The following is a 26,492-nucleotide window of genomic DNA, read 5'->3' on the forward strand; positions in this document are numbered from 1 at the left end:
TATATAATAATAATAATATATATATACAATATAATACACATACATATATAGAACATAAACATATATAATACATATATAACATAACTACATATACATAATACAATAACAGTAATACATACTAACACAGACAACAAAAACAAAACATACATATAAACATATAACTATATATAAGATAATAATAAATATATAACAAACAACATACATATATATATAATATATATAACATAAATAAATATATACAAAAAAATTTTTCCAAAAACAAACAAAAAACAAAACCACACAATATATAAATAATACAATAATAAAACAATATAAAGAAAATAATATATATAATATATATAGTAAGTATAATAATAACATAAATAAAATATTAAATAAAATACATACAAATAAATACATATTAATATATATATATATATATATATATAATATATATATACATATAAAAATATATATATATATATAAGATATATATATATATAATTATATATATATATAATATATAATACATATAATATATATATACATAATATATCATATATACATCTAATAATAGATATAATATAACACATCATATATACATACATATATATCCTACACATACATATACACATACATACACACATATAATTACACACACAATATACTATATATATATAAACTATAGCAGCATATATATATATATATATATATATATATATGTATATATAGTGTGTGTTGTATGTATATATATATATATAATATATATATATATATATATATATATGGTATATAATATATAGATATATATATATATATATATATATATAATATATATATATATATATAATAATATATGGTGTATATATATATATATATATATATATATATGTATATATATGATGATATATATATATATATATATATATATATATATATATATATATATACACATATATAGTGCGTCTGTGTAGCTAAAGCCTGACGTGGCTTTTTTCTCTGCACCACTATTAAAAAACCTTTAATGACGCACTGGGTGGCATGTTCCTTCATTATGATGAGTAATGTCATTTATTTTGAGTGGATACCAAACATACCATCTTGCTGCTATAAATGCTTACCATCTGCGGCTGAAAATAGTCCCCAACAAATTCACCATACGCTCCTGTTTGAGTATCACTTGTTAACTTCAGTGACACGTAAAAAAAAGAAAGAAAAAAAACTAAAAATACATATTGGTGACCCGCTTTCTAAGATTTACATCATTAGTAGGAACATATGGGCTTGTTGGTTTTTTTGTATTTCATGGGATTTGTTGACAATAATCAAACATATATAAGGAATACAGAGAAGTCGTGAGGGGAAAAATACCGTTGGTTTTTTTCTAAGCCAAGAAGTTTTGAATCTTAAGACCTGTGTTGCGTTCGCCTAAGGAAGGCCTAAGAAAGGCCTAAGAAAGGCCTAAGAAAGGCTAAAGGGTCACGTACAGCGCAGAATTGAGACTCACCATGAGAACACGGCAGGACTCGGAGCTTGTCACCTTCTTCATATTCGTCCAGGCAGATGGCGCACACGTCATAGTTGTCCCCTGTGCCAAAAAGACAAACATATTCATCTTCTGACTGCTTCCGATGGATCTTCTGAATTGATAATACTCATTTCTTATTGGCCGGTGGACGTGCATTATAGTCTCCGACATAGCTATGAATTCAGACTCACAGCTGGAAGACTACTGATAAAAGCTGTATTAGTAATAGTATTCAAGTAACCTTTATTTAAACATTAATAAATAATATGCCAACACAAAACTTCCAATTTCCATGCGGTATATATTTGTTCAATAACCCACTTTGAAAATAGAAATATAATGCATGAAATGAGGGATAATAACAGTAATTAGATTTCAATAATTGTATGGCTCATCTTGGATTACACTGTGTAGGTAAAAATGAGAAGACAAGCGACGCACGTGGTTGGGAAACAGGATGTAAGTGTGAGTCCAGGTTATTATTAGTGCGCAGAAAATTAATTGTTTAAAAAAATAATGTTTTCCTGAAAGTCATTGACACGTGGGTCCATGACTGTGTCCGTCAATTAGGAACTCCAGCTGCTTCATGAGTCTGGTTTCCTTAAATTCTTTAAAAATGGTGTCACTTTTCCAAAGCCGTCCAATCGTAAACCTGCAGGGAGAATCACGGCTAAACCGTCGGCCCTGCATTTCTTGACGTTACGGGAGGTGCAAAGACTTTCTGTGCACTAAAAGCTCAGGAATTTATCAACGCACTCCCTTTCACATTCCTCAGCGTTCTTCTCATTTTCCTTGCCTTCCTCTTCCCTGCCCGGGCTGCAGGGAGGGAGGGAGCCGGGCTGTGGGTCGGTGTGTTTATATAAGCTTTAAATGAGCATGTTTTCCTCCGACTGGGCTCTCTGTGTCCGTGCCAGGGCTGCATGTGACCGTATAAGGATGGGGAGTCAAATCGACCAGCCCCCCCCCCCCCCCCCCCCCCTCCTCCTCCTCCTCCCCCCCTCTTCCTTTTCTCTCTGAGCGTCAGCAACTTCAAGGCGATGTTTTCAACTCTGCTCCCTCTTCCTCTTCACACTTTTAGCTCCGTTTCTGTTCCTCTCCCAAACATCACCCACACTATCATCCCCAACACCTGTCCCTTTTTTCTTTTTTAGATAATCCCAAGCAAGCCTCCATCCTTTCCGCTCTTTCTCACTCTCCCAGGCCAACGCTGGACAGTCGGGGTGAGGGAGAGGGAACGTTTGTGCAGGCATGGCTCCAGTATACACTCAGGAAATGCTAAACTGTGGCACTAACTGAGCTATTCTGAGTGAAGCAGAGAGAAAAAAGGTTCAGTGGGGTCTGAACTCAAGACACCTTTAAAGGATCATTCTGAATATTTTTACAACTTCGGGCCACTATTCCTTAAGGTAATAATAACGCTGTCTGAGTAAATTGGTGAGATCTGTTAATGCGGAGACATGAAAGAAGAAAACTAAATAAATAAAGGAGCTCCAGGTTATCAAAAGGTAATCTGCACACATTGTGTTGTAAAATGTTTTCAAATGTCATTTATTAGAAAACTTCTCTCTGACTCTGCAACTCATCTGTGTCCATGCGTGTCATGTGTTGTAAGAAGATACTCCATGTCCAGTGGGAAGAGCCAAAGAGAAAGAGCCTGGCAAGCGAACACCCATAATAAACATGTTCATTTCACTGAACCTGTACGTCTGATAACTTTCAATGGAGTTCTTTTTGTAAGATAATTTAAAAAATGTGTGTTCTGTTGACTGCAACGTCTAAGAAATGACTCAAACCAGCCCAGGACTCCAGTGTCCAGTGAGAAACGTGCAGCGCAGAACATATCTCAGTCCGGTACGCTCGTCCCTTCTCACGGAACAAATGACACCACTCCTGCTGATCAAAGAGCCTCCTGCGGACGTTACCCACTCCTCACTTCTACAAGCTCCTGGCGAGGGTCATCTTCAGTAATGTTATTACTGCGACCTGCACAGCTGAGACTCACTTTCATGAGTCTCACAGGTACAGTACATGTGTCAAGAGCAGCAAGTATTAAAAAATAAAATAAAAGGTATTTTCTTACAAGAACTCTCAGGTGACTAAATGCAATAATAATAATAACAACAATAAAAAAATGTTTTAAAACATGTATAAATTAAAACACATGCTTAGCAACAGCAAGAAATATGAGGAAAAAAAACAACTCAATAAAACTTTCTACCAAAGAGTTGGCAGAGGAGACGTAGACGTCTGATGAGGACCGTTACTCTTTTGCGTTTGAGCAGAGTCAGCTTTAACGTGTGGCAACATGTATTTTTCGAGGGCAATCGAGAACATCTAGCTCGTGTGTTAGCGACGTGTACACTTTGCAGATACTGGGAATCCCTTACAATTACGTTTTTGGGGCCAGTAGCACATCTAAAAAGGTCTCTATTCTTCATTAATCAGCCAGCCTGCCAGCATTCCTGGCTCTCAGGGGAACCACGCTGTCCTACTGAACTTCAGATGAGCAGGGAATGTGCGGAGCAGAGCTAGAGTCAGCGGGAAAATGAAAGAGAGGATGACAGAAAGATCTGACAATAAAAAAAAAGCTTCAGCACAGTTCGACACTGGTAGAGCTAACAAGACAAGGGCAACTGGCACTGAGGCGAGTGAACTAAGACACAGAGAGACAGAGAGAGCTCCTCTGTACGGACATCAACATGCCTCACACACCGACGGCTGAGACACTGCAGCTGCTCTGTTCAGTGTGTGTGTGTGTGTGTGTGTGTGTGTGTGTCTGTGTGTGTCCCCGCCTATGGTTTGGAAGTGGAAAGCCGCGGAGGGGAGGGGTTGGAGTGACTCATCATACACAGGGAGGGATCAGACTGCAGCTCAGGGGTCAGAGGGCGAGTCCAGCCTCTCTCAGTCTAATGAAGGTTGTAAGGGTCTCGTTTCCTCAGCCAGTTAGCAGTCAACTTTGTGTGTGTGCGTGTGTTTCTGACTTCAACGTCTGCTAGACGCCAGTTACAGGCGAAACTCGCCACCCAGAGGACCAAAACTCACTGTCAAACGTCAGCCTCTCAGCCTAAGTGGGGCTGACGCAAGGCTCTGCAATAAAACCAGAGCGTAAGTCAAGAGCGGCGCTGCACGCTGACAGCTGTGGCAGCTGGTATTACATAATCCTGTACATTTACACAGATCTTATGTTGCATGCTGCTGCTCAGACTGGTATTGTGCGCCAATTACACGGGTACTATGGTTTTCATTAAGGCATTGTGCACCATCCATACAGACTCCCTTTGTGTTCGCTACTATTCATTTCAGTGTGACATTATCCAATGCCTACCAAACTATACAAGAACTGTCGTGTGGCCGACGGTAATATCCTCACACAAATGTAATATTACCTGCAAATATTTATTGATCAACAGCAGCAGCAGCAAGAAAAGTGAAGAAAAAAAACGGCTCAATAAGAGCCCGTCTGACTACGTGTTCGCAGATTTGATAGACAGAAGTCTGATTTTGCCAGAGAAGGTAGATGTTGGACAGATACACTCATCAGCAGATACACTCATCAGCAGATACACTCATCCTGCCAGCACAGCAGCAGCCCAGGCTCTGGCTGATCAGCTGGTTAACATCTTCCCGAGGTGACTTCACTTTCTCAGAAAAGACATCACACCATGTTGCATTTATAAACTCTCCCACCATCTGAAACCCACCAATGCAGTGCAGTGGTAAGTGTAAAAAAAAAAAAGAGGCATCAAAGTGATCTCGGTTATTGGTTTCGGATGGGATGTTGTGACGTGTGGGTTTGGGTTCACTGACTGCTGCCATATTGTCTGTTACAGCGGTGATAAAATTCGAGATCAGGACAAAGACGACGGAGCCTGGGAGGAGCTGGGGAGGGACAAGCAAGCAATACAATTCAATACAGCAGAAGCAAGCATGCTTCCTATTAGGCCTTTCTATCTTTTAAATAAAGCTGTATGGATACACAGGAGAGAAAGTGAAATAAGATATTTAGACCATAATGTCACTGATAAAATGTATTGTCTTTGTATTTCAAGACAGAAGTTGGGAGTCTTCCCTGCCACTTCAGCCTGCATCTAGTGGCCACTTTGGGAACTGCAGCTTCAGACATTTGCACAATAGCTTCAACATGCAATGTTGCAGATTGCAGCTTTGCAAAGCAACACTAACACAGCATCAGTGTTGCTGTTCACTAAAGCTGCATCTGCCCAAAGCCCCCCAGAGTCCAAGCTCAGCATTATCTGTTGCAGCAAAGGCCAAGGGCAACATTAGGCATCCTTCCCACTCTGTGCTGCAAAAACACACACACACACACACACACACACACACACACACACACACTCTCTCTCTCTCTCTCTCTGAACCCCATGTTCAGGCATGCTGCCCAAAAACTTCGGGATGGGAATTGCAACAGCAGCGAGTATTGAGCGTCACAGTAACTTTTGTGGCACTGAGCTGTCTCAAACAAATGCTACAGCTAAAAAATCCTCATGTGTCAAAACATGGGGCTTATGAGAAGAGAAAAAACACAATCAGCATGCTGTAAACAATGACCACTGGTATTCTGATGAGCTAAAGTAGAAGCTTTGTGGTTTTAGCTCGTCATTGTTTCCGTACAGATGTACAGTGGGCTCACTGGTATTATTTTGCTGCCACTAGGCCACACAAGTCCACGCTTTACAGAGCACTCCACTGATTACACGTTTGGAGTAGAATAGACCATAAAGTAGCGTACGCTTTAGGGCGTGGCTATTTTGTGATTGACAGGTTGCTACCACGGCGTTGTCCGGTTTGGGTGCTCTCAGTTTGACGTTTAAGCCTTTCACAGTGTGTTTTCAATTCATAAAAGAAAATTGTAACATTTTGGTGGCCTAAGAATGTCTTTTTAAGCATTCGGTTATACTCAGCCCCACCATCTCGTGTCACAAGGAAAATGGCCAAAATGCCAAACTCAAAGCTTCAGGACAATAATCCCCAAACCAATGGGGTGACGTCCACCTCTTATTTACAGTCTATGCTTCAGATGCAATACATTTTATGAGACTTCAGCTTCCTTACAAGGCTTTACGCAACCTTTTCTTTTTACATGCTACCCGAGACCTGTAAACAGAAGGTAAGTGCGAGAAAGTTTTACACATCAAAGTCTAAGTGTAGATGACCTTCTGGGACAAACACACACAATATATCAAAAACATATAACCCCTCCAGCTGAAACCATAGCTATTTAGTAAAACCTTTTCGGTTGTTGAGCTACTGTTACTCTCTATAACACTACATTGATAAAAAGCTTTTTTCTTTAATTAAAGGTCTTACTCTGACCTGGCGTAAACACTGTTTAACAATAAACCCCGTTGGACAACAGAGGCAGTGTCCTACTGCTCTCGGCCCCTCCTGTTGTAATGCTTAAACCAGGGCACCCGGCTCGTTGCCCAGCCAGCCTTGCTCCAGAGCGCAGGGCTTAAAAGGTGATTAGGTGGAGATTTGGTGTCCCCTCCCTGTATCGCCAAACGCTCTGACTCAGCTGTGAGGAGTGCAAACGCCGCCCTGGAGGCCGTTTCCTGGACATCTGAACTCCCCGTAGTGGCCAAGGTCGACTGTAGCGGTGCCTGGTGGAAACCCTGAGTCAGAGTGGGCACGCCAACCAGAGCGCACAAACCACAGAGCCTGATGTGACAAAAACAGTAACATGAGCGACACACGCTGCTTTTAGCTGCCGTGTTGCACGTGGATCTGTTTCTGCCAGTCGGGGAGGAGCAGCTCGACTCATAACCCCCTCAATTAGCAGCTTTGCAAGAGGGCTATTTATCATGCACCACCCGTAGTCTCTAAAGCTCCGGTGTTGCCCTGCACAGCTGATTGTAGTCGGGGGATTTCCAGTCTGCAAAAGGCAGCTGCCGGAGGAAACACAGCCGTCACGAAAACCCTCTAAATACACAGACAAACTTACTTGACCGCAGCACAAAGAGGATTTGCATTGCAAAACAATGCTATAGTCTGTCTGAACCTTGCACCGAGGCGGAGGGGGAAGCCAGAGGCAGGAACTCTAAAAAGGCTTCAGAGGTGTCCACTCAAACGCTCAAATTCACATTAAGATATAATATCTACCTTATTTCTCTTACTGTCTAGGAGTGGGAAGATATCAGCAATAAAAAGCACTCAAAATCAGGTGATCGTGGTGAACCTTTGTTGTCTGAATAATCGTTACGGTTGTGTGTCCACTCTTTTTTCTTAACTAAATGTAAGGTGAAGTGATTCCAGTATGTTTTAGTGCCATTCTAAGATTATCGGGATAATATGGTGAATCGCAAATTATTTTGGCCACGACAACCGCGTCATGAAATGTTCCCATGGTTACTACTGTCCTTACAAACCAGCAGCACATGCTGTTCACCCGCTCAACACGTCTGAGATAAAAAACCAAAATACACTTAACTTTCAACCCCCGTCAGGCCTCTGGCATGACAGACTACATTCCAAACCATCAGTCATGTGTCCAGTCTCAACAGAGACGAGCTCTAATCTGCCACGGGGGGCTTTGTGGAAAAATCAAGTCCATATTAATCCCATTAGCCCCCGAGGTGTAGAGCTCCAGGGAGGAACGATGTGTCATAAAGCATTGATGACATCTTTCTTCTCGGGCCAAATCATGTAAGAAAGAGCAGCATTGGTAGAGGAGGAAATATCATCTCTACAGACTTTAAGGTGAAAGTTTAGAGTCAGTACACGGCTGTAAAGATGAATTATTAAACAAACAGGCCCTGCATTTACACTCAAATGCATGACGCTTATTCCCTGTAGAGTGTGTACTGTAATTGTAAACAATACTATCACGGGTGAGTGAGATGTTTGAGACTGCCTCCATACCTTTCTTGTACTTGTGGATAGGAAGTTTCTTTAGCTGATCTTTCCGCAGGCGGCTCCTCCGAGCCCTGTGTCGATCCTGGACAAACTTGGTGATCTAGGAACGGCAGAAAAAAAGAAACGTGTCAGAATACATTTTAAAATCAGTCAATCTTTCGTGTCCAGGTGCGGAGTCGGAATATCTGTCACATTAGAAAATAGTGTGATGTTTTGAGCCCAAATTGGATGCCAATGACAGACAGCAAATCTAGATTTTTAAATGCTGTACTTTTTGGGATCTAATAAAGTAGAAATGTTTAAAAGGAATGGTTAACAGTCTTGCAAGGAGGGAAACATCCTTTAGAAGTCGTTTTCAATAATCAGACAGAACTAAAGTCAAATAAAAATGACCAGTCTGCCTTTAAATATGAGTTTTAGGTTTACTTTAGATTTCTTTGTTTGATATGGACATCACAGTAGCATTACATTTGTAACACATTTATGCACAAGGAGATGCAGAGTTACAACACCTGTCCACAGTAGGCTTTAAAAAAAAAAAAGTGACAATACATCCACAAACATATGTCCACAAATACCACCTGTACATCCACACGTAAAACGAAGATTTACCGACCATGAACACAACGATGAGGATGAGGCAGATCCCCACGATGATGAGGAAGGGGATCAGGTAGTATTCCAGCGGCAGACTGAAGTCTGGCATGAGGACCACGTGTCCCCTAGAACAACACGCAGAGCCATTGTCAGGTGTTGGCAGGTAACACAAAACACACCGAACGTGACCTCCGCAGAGGCAACATTACGGCAGCACTTCATTACGGCTCATTGTTTTGGCTGCGACATTTGCACAGATTCATTTCAGTGTTGTTCATAAACTGGAGCGGAAAAGTCATATAGGGTCCTCCGTCAACGTAATGATATTTCACACCATTAGTTATAATGGGGTCTACTTCTTTTCACCGAACTCCCTCTGCTGCAGAAATATCTCTGCAACAGTCAGATGTGTAACAGCCAACTGGGACAAAACTCTGCCAATACCATGTTTGGTGTTCATTCCTCTGCAAAACACTTGGGAATAACACTGGTGTATTTGGATGGTATCTGACAAGCACCACACACACACAGACACACACACAGACACACACACACACACAGACACACGCACAGACACACACACACACACAGACACACACACACACAGACACACACAGACACACACACAGACACAGACACACACAGACGGATTTAAAAGTGGAGAACTTTAGCACTGGGATGCCTCTGACAGGCTGAGACATTTCAGTGACAAGACGGATCCTCCGCCTTGATATATTACATCGCACACTGCAGGCGTTACTCTACAATATTAGATTAAACTGCTGGACAGTGGAACGCAGAACTGAAATATCAAACTGAAAGCCTGAGGAGGAAAAAGCCCTGCTTCCATTTATACTGATGGGTGGAAAAATGAGATTCAGGGGTTTGGACTTACCCCTTGTCGTACGTGAAGTCTTCTTTCAGAGTGTTGGCAGTGTCCTCGCTCACAAACACAGAGGGAATATCTATCTGCTTCATAATATCCACTAAGAAATGAAAAAAAAAAACTTTTAATATATCGTGCGATACAATGTAATCCCACTGAACGATCTTGAAACATGACATTTTAAGTGGGCAATAAAAATGAAAGTTATTTGAAAAGGTCCTCACAAGGTCCATTTACTTCCTTTCTCTGGAGGTTTAACCTTCTCCAACAGTCTTTATTCACCGAGAGTTTGCTTAAAGTTGTTCAACTAATGAAACTCCATCCACTAATGAAGACAATGAGATGTGGTTGGTCTATACCCGGAAAAAGTCACTGGTTCCAATTTCTCAAATGTGACTATTGACACGTGTTCTTTTTTTTTTATCATAAAAAATAACATTTGGGTTTTCAAATTGGGCTTTGCGGAATTGTGATGGACATTTTCTGACAAATTATAGACCTTTAGCGAGCTGAAGTGACGGCCGAAAACTCTCGATGCCGACAACTGGCATCCCCCCAGTGTTTAAAACATCAGCTTGTGACTCTGACCAGTACAAGAAGCCTTTGGATAATTTATTATGACTGTGCTACACCCCCCCCCCCCCCCCCAAGTGAGAATAGTAGGTGATACCTAACTTAAAGAAAACCTCAGACACAATCATCTCATGAATGGGCTAGAGGGAGGGATGGATTTATAGTCGGGCAGTGCTTCGGTGCTGCAGGGCATCACATCCTTTCTCAAGCACATTTTGAGATTTAAAATGGACTGCTCAGCTTTCCCACAGGCTTGGAAATAAAAATAAAAACAAAAGACCCCAGAGACACGAAAAACCAGGCGGCTGTATAAGATGCTCAATGTTTATGTGCCAGAGAGAAAAAAGGAGGAGGAGGAGGGTGGTGGTGACTTACAATCATTGGATCCCATGCTGATTAAGTCATTAGAGTCCACATTGTGAACAATGGCCGCCTTGTACCCGGCTTTCTGGGCATTGAGGACCTGTGAGGAGACAAAACATTTTACACTGATTATCAAATGGATCGTCCTTTGGCGCAAACACCTAGTGATTATTAGTTGCCATAAGACTAAAACCAGCCTTAAGTGAAGGCAGTATCTGTGATAACAGGAGTTCTGTGTCAGATAATGTGACCAAATTGGATTTCCACAATCTGACACAGCAGCATCAAACCACATTAAACATGACATTAGATAGCTGTTGTGGTTAGGAGGGAGAGCTCTCTGTGATTCCTCTCAGAGGCTCTTAGTGATGCTTTAAATACACAAGTCATCCTCCAATCTGAAAGGTACAATCTATTCACTAACAGTTAGCCTTACAAATGTACCACTTCCAGTTGAAGGACGCTTTCTACTACCGATATTAACTCATTTATGATCTGGCCTCGCAAACTCAATTCCCAAAAGGACAAATACTAGTTTACTGCAGTAGCAGAGACCACATATAAAAAGGAACCCTGTGGCTTCACGGTAGCATTCACCAACATGTTTAAGACCCGTTTCCCAGAAAGTGTTTGCAAGTGACAAGATGTTTGCATTTCACTCCCGGACAGCTGGCTCCTCCATGATAAACACTGACTGCTCATCGAGGCTGGCTGAGCTGTGACTGAAGGTTGAGTGGGATAAATATTATAGGAAGGTATGAGGTCACGGGTTTTGATCCCCGTAAAGGCCATGAGCCCTGGAGCAAAACCTGCGCACTCATGACAAGCTCCGACTACCTGCAAAGAGTCATTTGAGGCATAATCTGTAATTCTGATGTAAACCAAAGAGCAACCTCACGGCCAAAAGAAGAAAACCAAGACTGGAAGCTGCTGCCACTCGCAGATTTATTAACAACATCTTCAAATGTCTGTCGTTGTAATTCTAATCAGTTGACAAGCTAACAAAATCATTATTTCATTATAGAAACATATTGATACTTTAATTTGAGGTCATTCTTTTCAGTTAATAGCCGTCTTAGGACAAATACTGGCTAAGATTTTGGCAAGACGTGTAGTCGTGTCTATATCTATGTGTGCTTGGGTTTGTGTTAAATGTTAAGCTGTTGCATAAACATGCCACCAAGTCCAAACTCTCATTAATCATAGGTGTGCCAGCCCCTTCCCCCCCCCCCCCCCCCCTCCCTCTCTCTTAAGAAAAATGTTAAGCCTCTCACTGCTGCACAAAAACAGATGCTACAGCTTTCAGTATAACCTGTGTGTGTGTGTGTGTGTGTGTGTGTGTGTGTGTGTGTAGCTGTCATTCTCTAAAAAGTAATTTCTTTTTTATTTTCCATCCGTCAACACCTATATATTTAAATTCACAAAAATACAGTAGACGAGGGACGTGTCAAAGTCTGCACGAGGCTCAATAATTCTTAACAAACATTGCCGGAGCTTTATCTTTCTCTCAGCCGGAAGCCCAGGAACATATATTAAATGTTACATAACACAATAAATGGTGAATGAATTTAGCCAGAGGTTTTCATCGTAAATACGATTGTGATTATTTAAATGAAACGACATGCAAGCTGCAGTAGAAATAAACAAACTGAACGTATGTGTGGCTGTTTTAATGATTATTTTTGACTTAAGGCATAAGTAGGCGAAATAAGAAACACATATCCACCATTGCAAAAATTTGGAAGACAAGTGTCCAAAAGCTCTTAAATATCTTTGTCAAATCTTCAATAAAAAGGAATACGTCAGTACAGTCACTGCAGTCCATTTTCACTTAAACCCTTAAGTCCACAACAGATTGTGGTTTCAGAAAGAACGTTATGCTGAAGACACACACACACAAAAAGATTTAAACAGGGATCTTTCAGGCAGCAGAGGGCCATGTGTGCTGCATGGTGGATGCAGGGGAAACTGATGTAATGCGGATCTTACATCTGCAAGGCTGTTTTTGTGGCTCGGACAAAGTATAGAGGCTACAGTATCCTGTACAGCCATTGTTGTGGCCGATTGTTTTCAGCAGATGTGATGGAGGAAATAGAATGTGACAATATAACCCTGCAATTAATCATTACGTGTTCTTACACAGGCACAATTTGGATAGTGAATGTTTCCTCCGAAATTGAGGGGAAAAACAATATGAATCAGACCACGTAAATGTCACTCAAACTCATTATAAATAATTAGAAGGGAGGCAGCGATCGTGCTGTAGCAGCGACAACACTGCCATCAACGGTAGAGAAACAACCAACAGTGAACAAAAAATAAACCCTATTGTATAGAATTAATGGATTTAGTATGTTAAAGACAGATAAGATTTCACACAACACGGCCAAATATTTTTATTTATTTATTTGTATTTTTTAAAAGCCCTAAAACTTTAACATTGTAACAAAAAAAGCTACGTACTTCACATATCTGGTGTATTTTAGGGCCAATAATTAGACTGAACTCGTATTAAATTTAACATTATTATTCAGTTTTCGGGCTATTTTTTGCAGCTCTTTACAAGACCATGACGTCGTCATCCACTTCTTGAACCCACATAAAAAGCTCTGACTGCCTTGGTTGTTTCTCCAAACAGGGAAGCCTCTGTCAGTGAGCACAAGTCAAGACTTTTTTTAAGCCGCTGCAAAAGATCTAGACAGTGTTCAGATGTCTGTTATCAGGCTAAGAGAAATGAAAACAGTAAACATCAGATTTGGATTTCTCCGAATCAAAGAGCAACGGCTTCTTTTTAGAGCCTCCGTTTCTGTAGAATGTAGAAAAATGTTGGTGAAACGGAAACGGGTAAGACAGCCCAAGGTACTGTGGCACACACTGTGAAAACTAACCAGAAAACACTGAACATCACATATCGATAATAATTTAATAGAATCTTTGATTTTCTTCCTATAAACCACTTATACCTGATAGTCACAGAGGAAATGCTGATGTTAATTATTACTTGGAGCATGTGCGGCCCGGCCCTCCTGTTAGAAATTAACACCCGACCCAGAAGCAGACAGTGAGAGTGACGCACCATGAGGTGAGACAGTGGAGATTGTACCAAGTAAAGAAAATCCGAAGAGCATGGTGTCACACTGAAAGATATGAGAGTCATTTGCTCTGTTAAATAATAGAATAGGGTCGCTCACACAAACCTGAGCAACCAGTGGTGCAGTGAGTGCAGTGAGTTAGCCCTGCTGCCCGGCCAGGCCTGTCTATACCAGCATTGTACTCTGTTGTGACGCAAGGAAATCCATTTAAAACCTGTGAGGGGTGAACAGTGTGTGTGTGTGTGTGTGTGTGTGTGTGTGTGTATTGTGGCCTGCATGGATGCTAATACAAAAACAGCACTGTCTTTTGTCTGTTCCTTGTCATTGTAATTTTATGCACAGGCATACGTGAAGCAGTGTGTATGACAGCCGCAGCATTGTGATCCCATGTGTTTTCTTGTGAGGGTGTATTGTGTGGAGGTATCAATGGCTACTGTGTGCGTCTTGAGGCAGGCTGTCTGGATAAGTGACACACACACACAGACACGCACGCACACGCACACACACACTCACAGAGACCTAGTATTTTGTGTGTGTGTGTGTGTATTTTAAGGAGGGAAAGTGAGCTAGGTGGAGAAGGTTTGCTGTCTGTGATTGTAAGTGTGTAAGTGTAACTATAAAGCAAGGAATCTCTGACTGTCTGTGTATGTACGTCCTTCGCATATTTTGAGAACCGCTAATACAATCTACTTCACACTTGGTCATGAAGTCCAATTAGAGTAACAGATGAATGCGTTTAAAGGCTTATCAAACAGAAAACACTGCACAAGATTTTACAACCTCGAGAAAGTCATAACGGCAGCAACTATTTTTACGATCGTGAGGTAAACAGTAAGAATATGGCATTCGCGTTACCCCACTGCGTGTTCTACGCAGGATAAATTAAACACTACAGTGTTTGACTTGGACAAGGAATGTGCATGTAGTGTAATTTGCATCTTATTATGATTTAATGTGTCGGCCAACAAGGTTGTTGGAAAATCAAGTCGTGGTAAATGACCAGGAACCTTCCGATTACTAGACGACCGCTCTACCTCCTGAGCCATGCTGCGACCAAAATGGCAAGTAGGAAACCAGTGTAACAGCTGCCACAAGCCAAATTTTGTCCAGCTGTGGCTAATATGGGTCATTAGTGAACCAGTAAATGTGTCCTGGAACCAATAATGGATTAGAGTTCATGCTTTAACTTCCTAAAATCTACTACCGGCTACCCTGCTGCTGTGTAAACTCTCCACAGACTGGCCTTCAGTTGAGTTCTTTTCAGGGGGATTTTACAGCAAGAGTAAAGAGCCGTATTGGCAGTGGACCGTCTAGATGCCAGTGTGTGGTGCGGTCTGTCTGCCTGGGATCTGTGGAGGAATTCAACCTCTGCTGCTGGCTCACCCTTGTGTTTGCATGGGCAAAGATAAGGACATTCAATGCATTCCTGAGACTGAGGAGAGGGAGAAAACATAGACAGAGAGGCAGATAAGGACATTCAATGCATTCCTGAGACTGAGGAGAGGGAGAAAACATAGACAGAGAGGCAGAAAAAAGGAGATGGAGAAAGGGAATATGAGATGTGAAACCTCGAGAACTAAATACAAATAGAATAGAGAACAAGTGTGTGGCTATTCTCTCTCTCTCTCTCTCTCTCTCTCTCTCTCTCTCTCTCTCTCTCTCTCTCTCTCCTCTCTCTCTCTCTCTCTCTCTCTCTTTCTCTCTCTCTCTCTCTCTCTCTCTCTCTCTCTCTCTCTCTCTCTCTCTCTCTCTCTCTCTCTCAAGCTCAGAGAAGAATGCATCATCATGGGCTGCTCTTCTAGCATCTGCAGACAATCGTGCTGAGCTGTAGCGCCATCCTCCATGTCAATTTAACAGCCTTCATTAAACCACTTAATTGTCGTTATCTCTGTGGGACCTCACATAAAAAATCCTGCTGTTCTCCATCAGCATCATATCCCCCTGCACGCACACGCACACGCACACACAATGATGGTGGTGTGGGGATGATAAAATGTCAAAATTAAAATGTAGATTGTCCCATTTTGGTTGAATCTCAGAAACCTCTTTATTTCAAGTAAGTTGACGGAGCAACGTTATATTTCTGTTCGCAATTATACACAAGGCAACTGCCCTGTACAGCTGCGGTGGAACGACACTGGAAAGAGTAGTGCCTCTCTTAAGGGCATCCTGACATCATTCATGTGACGGCATTACTTGGCTTCAGAGACTTCTAGCTCCGTTCTCTCTTTTTCTGCCTTCCAAAAAACATTATGTCTCTTTTTTTTGTACCATCAGGCCTTGGATTGAAAACAAAGTGGAAGCATAATGGCCATGTGATGCTTGATTTCTCATCGTGGCACCCTGTGGTGTGCTGACCAAATGTTGACTTGGCCAGCAGCACAGGCACAGTAGGTTTTCTTCAGAAGGTTGACCAATTATGGATTTTTAAAAGGCTGATTGGCCTCTACTTAATTGGCTGTTGTTTGTGGAGCCCTACGAGCATACTTGACCAGCACCAGAAGCTTGAAGTAGCAGAAGTAAAGGCAGACATTTGTGTAGAATGCTGTGTCATGACTAACTGTCAGAAACATCAGGTCATGTCGTGATGTTTTTTCTGATGGTACTTTAAAGCAGTTGGATACTGAACATCTTATACATTTCAATTAAACTGCTGTTACTTGTGCTATTGGTGTCTTATAAAGGTGACCAACTTCCTGATTTCAACATGTCAAGTTTATAAATATGGACAACTAAAAGTGCTGACTGGGAGAAACTCTGATCAACTCAATCGAGCATTATATTAAAAGGCAAAGCGTAGAGTAACGTAGCGGGGATGGCGAACACATAATTCAGCCAGTTAAGACAGCGACACACTGCAGAAGCTGCTGCTATTGTTCGTACAAACCTGCTGAACTCTAATACAGAGTAAAGCACACCGAGGCCTTGAAGAGTTTGCGTGCACACAAGAAGGGTGCAGCTGTTCGGAAACGAGCAGCTTCCTGTGAATGCGTGGGATTGAATGAATGTGAAGGAAGGTGTTAGTGAGAGAGAGAAAATAAGTGTGTTTACAAGGGAAAAAGGTTTTCACTACAGGTCACTGAACTATTGATATTTGTGTGTGCGTGCATGTATTTATGCGAGCGAGACCCGACTCTCATTGGTCACAGTTGACTGGAGGTGTGTACACGGTGCCACCTGGAGCTGCCGGACTTAACCGTTGGGATCCCCCAAAAAAAGCAGAACACACCCTATAACGCTGTTTGTCATGAATATATCTGGTAAAAGCTCATTTTACATTAGTCTTACACATAGTTGAGCATTATCGGCCTAAAGAGATCAATAATAACAAACTATCATATGTTAAATATGCCTGCACACTCCTACACAGTCTGCTGATAGCAATACTAATTATTGCTGTATCACCACTGAGTGTGTGTGTGTGTGTGTGTGTGTGTGTGTGTGTGTCAATAACTACTGCATCTTCACTCCTGTGTCTCTGTGTGTGTGTGTGTGTGTGTGTGTGTGTGTGTGTGTGTGTGTCTGCTGCCAACACTGCACAGTCTCATCATGCAGTTCTGCACTTTGTCTTTTCTGCTTCTCCTCCTCTTCTTCTACCACTGACATCATTTTGTCCACAAATCCCTCCTTTTTCTTCTTCCCTCTAACCCACTGTCCCATTTCCTCCTTCATCTGTTTTTAAGTCCATTTTTCATGCACACTCCTGCCCTGTGGAGCTCAGGCAGGATAAATGACCTGCGTGCAGCCTGTTGCAGTCACTGGTCTGCATTTGCATAGCGCAGACGTGACCTCAGCGTTGTGTAAATGAGTCGGAGCAACACAGCGCACCTTTCTCACACATATTATAGTTTGTCCTTGAAGTATATTTCCTTGAAGAGTTTCCCCGTGTTTTGGAAAAAGATAATATTTTTGTTTTATTTGATTCATAGATATTACATAGAAAAGTATTATATGTCGACTTTCAATTAAATAAGTCTTTGAAGCACATAAACACATTATTTTACAGAACTAGTTTCCATAACTTTATATATTTGTTCTTAGGACATTATTGACACATTGTATTGCTTCTGCCAGTGTCTGTGTTCTCTCTCTATTAGGGCCTGGTCGGCTCTCCCGTTTCCATCCCTTTAACTCTCTCATGTTCAATTTTATGTATACTGCCCAAAATACACCTACTGAGTCTCTAGGGGGGGGAAACATTACACAAATGTTTGGATTTGCATATAAAAAAAGCTTTTTGGAAGTGAAAAGTAGACCTCCACTGGTTAAAATGTCCCTAAACTGTATCAGATGCAGCTAAGCCCTGCTCTGCTGCTCTACTGTTTGGACAGCAGCTCCCAATCAGGTCCTCATTTCCTCCTCCTCCTCCCTTAACCGCTTCTCTCTCTTCTGTCTCCCATTTCTTTATACCCTCATATCCACTAATTTCTCCTCACGTTCTTTCTCTTCTCCTCCACCCCTTCTCTCTTCCTCTCCACAAGCTTTTCCCCTCCCACCCTTTTTCCTCCTCTTGCCACCCTTCCTCTTTTATTTCTCCTCCCCCCCCTTTTCCATCTCAGTTCCTCTACTTCCCAACACTCCACTTCTTCCTCTTCCCTACCTACCTCTCTAAATGTAACCTCCTCCTTCTCTCTCTCCTCTCTTTGCCCTCATTACCCTTGTTATATCATCCCGACTGCCAACTTTTCTGCCCCTTCTCTGATATGTCCACCCTCCCGCCTTTACTCCCTCCCTCCCTCCCCTCCCCACATCCACCCACCCTCCCCTCTCTCTCCTTAGTGTTTTAGAGGAATGCTGCGCAGAGCAGAGCAGGGTTTGGGTTTCAAGGTCCAGACGGCTGATTAGATAAAGAGTTCAATAAAACTGCAAACTGCAGGGAGAGGCCATGTATACTGATAACACTGCACAGCTGCAGTGCATACAACTCATTTCCCTGCGTGTGTGAGGGACTATATTTGCACTAAATGTGTAATAAAGATAACACATTTTAATGATGCTTTCTTTGCCCAATTTGTTATTTCATTTTTTTCTTTTGCATGAGTTTATTAAAAAATGTATTCATAAATCTTTTCATTGATTTTTTATCATTTGTAAATAGCTTTTGGACAACGCTGTAAATATTGTTTTGTAACAGTAAAGCACTGTGTAACCCTGGTTCTGTAAAGTGCTGTATAAATAAAGCCTTACTTACTTATTCCCCACATGAATGTGGTACCAATTGCAAAAGTGTGTTTAGCAAAATCAGCGCTGTCTGTATGAGGGCGTCCTCATAAAGTCTTGCGATTAAAAAAAGAAAATGCCCAAAGGTGAGGAAACTTGTTTGCCCTCACAAGTAACTGGATGAACACTTAAAGATGTGTGTTTGGAGTATTATACAAGAACAGAAACAATTTGATCTACAATTACAATTACATCTACAATTTGGTCTACAGGCCAAAGGGTGCGGGCTGAGCCGTTTGTTGCCACAACAGATTGCAACAGACAAAACAAGAGAAAAACAACACAACCACATGAGACAGAGAGACACATAAGGCTATTCCCCTCTCTCTCTCTCTCTCTCCCTACTTTCTCTCTCTCTCGCTCGCACTCGAGCTAGTCATACATCCAGTCAGCCATAGTCATACCCTGTCATAAGACTGAGTGCGCGTGTGCAGGAAGCTAGATCATTGTTTAAAGACTGAGGTCTGTGTGAGTGTATGTGTGTGTGTGTGTGTGTGTGTGTGTGTGTGTGTGTGTAGCTCGGGGGCTGTGAGGTCACTGCTACACAAACAGGCCGCACGATAAAATGCACTTACTGTAAGGCAGAGGTAGGAAGCAAGGTTAGATGGGACATTTTCCCATCACCAGAACAAACACCAACTTAGGCTGCAACTGGGAAAAAAGCAAACTCACACTAGACGAAGTTGCACTTACTCGGAAGATGGCTGGACATATTTACAGAGAAAATAAAGCCCTTGTGACCGCTCCCAGCTCATCAAGATCTTTTCAGACATGTTTTATTTGTTGATAATAAACTGCAAGAGAAGGACCCGGGCATGGCCACACCTAAAGATAAGTCTATGGCACGTTGCGACCTTTCATGTGCGTAGATTACAATCACCACGTGCACCAGATTTTGCTTTCTTGCAGCCCTTTAATTAAAACTTTAATTTGTGCTGAACAGAAAATTACATGAAGCTGCAACTAAAGTCGTGATTAAAAGGATTTCATAAAGGTTCAAATATGTGTTAGCAAGTCTGCCTAACATCCACCTCCACCTATTTAAAAGTATTACAGAAATATTCTGCACTTGTAGGTTCAAGTGTACACCGAAACATCTCAAATAATGTCCTTGGCCTTGGTTTCCTTTCACGGACCCACGGTACATTTCCAGAGAGGTTGTATCTTGTACTTTGTTGTGTGGACTGTACACCCAATGCCACACACTCAGAGAAAGCTTAGAGTCTCGTTTATTTAGTGAGCAAAACGGTTTTGAGATCACATTCACAACAGCAAGTATAGTAGGCACCTAACACTAGCAAGCAAACCCAAAATCAACATAACTTTGAGCCAACTCCCCTATGAAGTCTCATCATATTCCTGTAATCAGTAATAATCCAAAGAAAACACTCCTGTGTCATTGTAAAAATATATCCATCATGAACATCGTCAAAAGTCCATGAACAGCTGTTGCAATCTGTGATATCAGCTGATCGATGTGTACAATTGTGTGACCTAACATGGTAAAAACTTAATATCTCGGCGCTTCTAAAATGGCTGCCAAAACGCTGACCTTTTGATTGACACTTCATTTGAGCCAATCGGAGCATCCATGCGTTATCTACAGCCATCAAGAGCCAATGAGTGTCAACTTCATAAGGAGGTGCCAGCCCACTTTTTGTGTACAGACGGAGCCAGCGACCGCAGAGTCTCCCGGTGACTGACGTATCATCAATGGGTTTTATTTTTAAAATATTAATATTCTTTTCATAATTGTATTTATTCTATTCAAAATACAAAAGAAAACACAAAAATATTGCAATAAATGTGTTTGTACTTCCCTTACTTTGTGTCATTGCTACTGGCAGGGATAATTGGGTATATAATAGTTATTTATGGCCTTTTTATCAATAAATATTATAATGTCTCCAAATGCACAGCTTGTGAACGCCTGGTGTTACTCTTAGAAAAACCTGTCTAATAATTTAAGTGTTTGTCCCTTTTATCTGAAATTTGAACCTGAACTTGGTAACACTTGGTGCTATGTTTCTATTGTGTTTTCCAGCTCACCACTACCAGCTATACCCATCTTCAGGCATCTTTTTCAACAAAAACATTCAGGCAGAGTGTATTTTCTTCAAATTCAGTATATTCAGACCACTATTACTCAGTGCCAGAAGCACTTGGAGTGATTCTTCACTGTTTTGCAAGAACAAAAAGAGTTATCTTTTGAATGAGACCAGTCATGCATCTGGTGCAAATGGTTGAAGCGCAGCTTATAATTTACTTTGGGTATGTCGTTTGTCGGTATTTTCGGGTAAATTCGCCCACACTGTACAATCTTTTATTAGAGACAGAAACTTATTTCTAAATTCCATTATTTTTATATTATATACATTATATATATATTATATATTGTTAGACTGTTGTAGTCGATCTAATCTTCCCCTCAACAGTTGTTATTCCAGTATTTGAATAAAAGCTTTTTATTGAGAAATGCGAGGCTGAAACTTTGATAAGGATATCTTAAATGAGTTTGTTACATTAGAATAACAAACTTGTCTGTGCTCTCTGTTAACCAAACTAAGTAACGGCATCTCTGTTTTCGTAATGATCTCAAACATGCCGTTTCTTGTGATATTGGCCGGGCCTGAATCAGTCTATATCACAATTCTGGTAAATGCTTTTGAATGAGAGAATTGTTTAGAGTATGATGCCTGATCTCTTCCCTGTCACATGAAGTTCACAGCTTCCTGAAAGGACAAAAAGCATTCAAACCAGACTGGACGTTTAGTCTGAACTTCCCTTTGCTAGGCAAGGTTTGTACTGTCTCATGGCGTGACCTCCTGTCGGTCTCAGGTGGGGAATGTTCCACCAACAGCAAAAGTCAACTCAGCCATCCATTGAGTCCTTTTATACAATATTCACTACGAGCAACATTTTTTAATAAATAGAACAGAAGATGACCAATTCCTATACGATTCATGCTCCTTTAATGGGTAGTTCTGAGCCACCTGCTCCAAAGAAATAGGGCCAGTATTTCCCCTTTACTACTGGGGCCATACAATCTAAATGTATCAATCATCAAAACAATCAGTTATTAAAAAAATAACTATAGTGTGTTTTCCTGTTTATATTTTAACTGTAGTAGTTTGTCATATGTATTGTATTCTAAGTTTTAGAGTATTCTAATGTATTCTTTATATTGTGTATTGTATTCTACAGCTACACATATCTTCTGGTGTTGATATATTTACTGTGCAGGTGTTACTCCTGTGTCTCTGTGTCTGTCAGTTCATTAGACCAGACTGCTGAAACTCTGAGTCGCTCTAAATATCACTGCTATCTTATAATCTTCACGTGGGCTCAGATATCTGTGTGTTTACTGTGGCACTGTGGGCTGTACGCTCCGTGTAACGGTATGTTTTGATAGTTTGTATGTTGGCTTGGTTCGGGCGGCAGAGACGAGAGAACAAATCGTGTTATTGTTTCGTCCTCTGCACTGACATAGTACTGCTTCCTGGGAGGGGAGCGTGCAGCCGCTCCGGCGGATCGGATACAGCCGGCGAATATCCCAGCACTGGGAGTAACAGCGGGCTGATGGAGCCGCTGTGTATAACCTGTGTAACGGTAGCAACAGAAAGTTTGACGATCCGGCGGGGAGTCAGCTAAATCAGTGCTGTCTGCTGACTGTTAACGGAAGATCTGTCCATCTCCCAGCCGCCGTACTGCCGGCGGAGCAGGCGATGGTGCGAGTTCTTTTCTCGTTTCTGCCACTTTGGATTTAATCAAAACAAACTATCAAAACGTGCAGAGACCATGGCTGTAATGTTGACAAGCCCCGAGTCTGCCCGAGTCAGGCAGCTGTACTTCTTCTCCCTCTGTACTGAGGGCCTCCTAGACTGGACTGAGCGTTGACTAGTCAGTTATACCCACAACACAGAGACGTCTTTGACATGTCAACACGGTTACCTCTTCACATTCTGTTGATAATGTTAGTTCATTGTTTTAATGTTTTAAGTTGAAATTCTGGCATACCTTACACCAGTGGTTCCCAAATGGTGTGCCGCGGCACACTGGTGTGCCGTGAGACAAATCCCGGTGTGCCGTGGGATTTTGAAACAATTAGGCCTATTGCGTTTAACTGTACACAAGGTTATGAATTATTTTTTATTTACTTCAGTGTTTCCCCTAGGTATACTGCTCTGCAGGGTGCTGCCTGGGCTGGATCAGGTCCGTGCGTGGCGCAGATTTTTTAAGTTCTCTCCTTACCTTTTCTCCACTCTGTCTCTGACTAATTGTGTGCGTTCGCGTGCGTGTGGGTTCGGAAGCGGAGCTCCGCCCTTCACGAAGCAGAGGAGAGAATGTAAATATGCAAAGCAACTGAAACGTGCACATAAATGAGATAAATGACATAAGCGTTTAGTTTATTTAATAAAAGAGCACCTGTTCAATGTGAAAAGTGAGTTGTGAATATATAACAATTAAAAAAACGTCTTGAATTTCAGGGGGGGAGGAGTGGGGGGGGGTGCAGCGCAGGGAAACACTGTACTTTATCGGTACTTTGTCCTACACACTTATTTCACAATATAGAAACAATAGGTCTTATATGCTTTGGCCTAAATATAAATAAAACAATCATTAAAAAAAAGAAATCTGTCAAAGCGAACCCGTTTTAGCCATTTGCGCATGGTGGGAAACATTAGAGTGTGACACATCAAACGGCTCTCTGCTAGTGTGAAGGAGAATAGCTTCTTACAAGGACTAGGCTAAATAAATGTTCACAGAGTGATAACAGTGATACTATGTGTTATAGAGGGGATTTTTAACGGATATGAACACAGGTGTGCCTTGAGATTTTGGCTTGGTGTTTGGTGTGCCTTGACCACAGAAAGTTTGGGAACCCCTGCCTTACACATTGAACCTTTAAAGCAAAAATCAATGTTTTTATGACAATGCATCATGACACTTTGAATGGGGTCCCTTGTAGTGATGAAGCTTTATAGTGAGTTTCAGCTCATTGTTTAGCTGCCTGGTTCACAACATGCTACTAGAAGTCTAAAACTCCAAAGGGAATCTTTAATATGGCTAATGTTAGGTAAGGTTACCAAACTTTAAAAAAAAAAAAGGTAGATATTGCTTGCTAACAGACTTTACTGGGTCACTTTGTTGACCCATCTCTGTTGTTGTTATAGTATTGCAATGTATCCCAATAACCCCAGATTAGATTTATTACTATTTTTCCCCACCAGCAACAGCATACTTTCCCATTAAAATCCCTCTTCCTAGCCGATGTAGACAGCCACATAATCACTTCAAGTGAACATAAGAGGAAACATATTTATGGATTGAGTTTTAAAGTTGCTATAAAAGAAAACGATGACAGATAGAGGGCAGCAGAGACGGACTGAATAAGTGATATACAGTCCATACGAGGAAGAGAAGAAAGAGGAGAACAACGTGTTTCAACAGAGCTCAACATATCTCAGTACATGTTATATAACTAGGACATTATGTCTCAATGTATATAACCCTGCTGTGTGTGTGTGTGTGGGGGGGGTATTACTGGAAGGCAGCAGTGGGACGGAGAGACAGTCTGCAAAGAATCTTGCTAAGTAAGGGAGGCACGGGGGGTGTTCATGGGAGGGAGAGGGGAGGAAAAGGGTATCGAGTTTCCTGTTCATTCTGAAAGATCAGAAAGGTCACCAGTGATCCCCCCTCCCCCCTCCCAGAGTACAGGAAGTGCAACCCTGTCTCTCTGGAGATTCATTTTATAAAAAGGAACAGCCATTGAGGAATGCTATGCTTTGCTTTCCAGACACACACACACACACACACACACACACACACACACACACACCTGAGTGCCTATTAACACCCCTTCAAATGATTCCTCTTCACCCTCCCCATCTCAAACACTCTCTCGACATTCGCCCTCCTCTCTGTCATGTCATGTCTTATCGCAACACACACACACACACACACACACACACACACACACACACACACACACACACACACACACACACACACAGCTGGAGGATTCAACACTTGACAGAGGGTTAAGTGGGTGAGTGTCCGTTTCATTGCCCATTACAGCCACAGAGCCATTAAATCTCTGTGCTGTAGCTCACTGGGTGCTAATGGCTAAATGCTATAGGAGGAGGCTGCGGAGGGGCAGAAAAAGATGGAAGGCAATGAAACAGCGGGAATGCCACACACACACACACACACACACACAAGATGGAATCTATTATTCCTTTGTTTCCCTGCAGCTTCTGGAGGGAACTGAGCCCCGCTAGGAGGGAGGGAGGGAGGGGGTGTGTGTGTGTGTGTGTGTGTGTGTGTGTGTGTGTGTGTGTGTGTGTGTGTGTGTGAGGAATTCAAGGTAGACAGATGAATGCTAGCGACAAACTGAGTATGTATGTGACTCAGGGAGAGGGGAAAACCGTAAGAGGAAAAAGCAACTAGAAGAGTGATGGAGACACAATGACTGCCAACGGAAGCTCTGTGTGCGTGTGTGTGTGTGTGTCTGTGCCGTAGAAGGACAGGGAGTAAGGAAAGAGAGGGGAAACAACAGATAGGAAAGGAGATAAAGAGAGAAGGGAGAAAAACAGAAAGACACCGTCCCCAACACACAAACTGGCAGAATCTATTTTCCACCCTGATGTCAAACCCTGGTTTATTTGTAAGTGTTTAGTGGCCAACTACAGTACTGGAACAAAAAAACGAAGACACACCTATACAAGGACACTTTTGATATCAAACAAGGTCACTTTACTTGACCATTTTGTAGTTTTTTGTTTTGTTTGGCATTTTGCATATTATTATTATGATCGTGACAGTGGAGATACTGACAGGAAATGCAGGGAGAGGAGCCTTTGTGGTTAACCACTAGGCCTCTGGACACACCCTATTTAAAAGCCATGACGTTTTGACATTTGCTACATTTTCCCACAGTCTAGAAAAGCTACATTTGCTGCATGAAATGTTAAGTGTACTAGATGAGTGGCCACTTTTCATAAACACATCAACTGGTAAGCAAAGCAAAATAAAACATTGTATTCTTTTACATTGCATTTAATCAGTTTGTGATTTTAAAGTAAGCAGTTAAAACGTGTTGCCTCACAACGATTGACCTTGCAATTACCTTTGTCACAAGAGTAGATAGTGTTAGGAGCAGTTAAAACAAAGACTAAAGTGTGAATCTAACCAGCAGCCGAAAAAATTAATATTCAATGTGTGAATATATGAAACATAAAAAACACCATCAACATTTCTTCCTCTAAAAACGCAGATGTTTGATATTTTTACTTGATAGCCGACTAAAACAACTGATCTATGTGGCCTGGATGTCAAAACTTACTGTGAGGCACTGGAGAGAAACGCATTACAGCACTAATGT

The 26,492-nt window shown here is 41.6% G+C and overlaps 1 protein-coding gene across 1 annotated transcript in view; it reads right to left on the reverse strand.

Annotated features, from left to right (window-relative positions):
- Nucleotides 1-26,492, reverse strand: part of rnf13 (ring finger protein 13) — a 46,091-nt gene that overhangs the window by 4,905 nt on the left and 14,694 nt on the right. The window contains exons 5-9 of the mRNA XM_029429897.1: nt 10,809-10,896; nt 9,870-9,960; nt 8,994-9,099; nt 8,384-8,477; nt 1,487-1,567 (exon numbers count right to left, since the gene is read on the reverse strand). Coding sequence (XP_029285757.1) covers nt 1,487-1,567; nt 8,384-8,477; nt 8,994-9,099; nt 9,870-9,960; nt 10,809-10,896 — 460 coding nt within the window. The remainder of the gene's footprint in view (nt 1-1,486; nt 1,568-8,383; nt 8,478-8,993; nt 9,100-9,869; nt 9,961-10,808; nt 10,897-26,492) is intronic.

This window comes from Cottoperca gobio, chromosome 4, assembly GCF_900634415.1.
Source record: "Cottoperca gobio chromosome 4, fCotGob3.1, whole genome shotgun sequence".
NCBI classification, from domain to species: domain Eukaryota; kingdom Metazoa; phylum Chordata; class Actinopteri; order Perciformes; family Bovichtidae; genus Cottoperca; species Cottoperca gobio.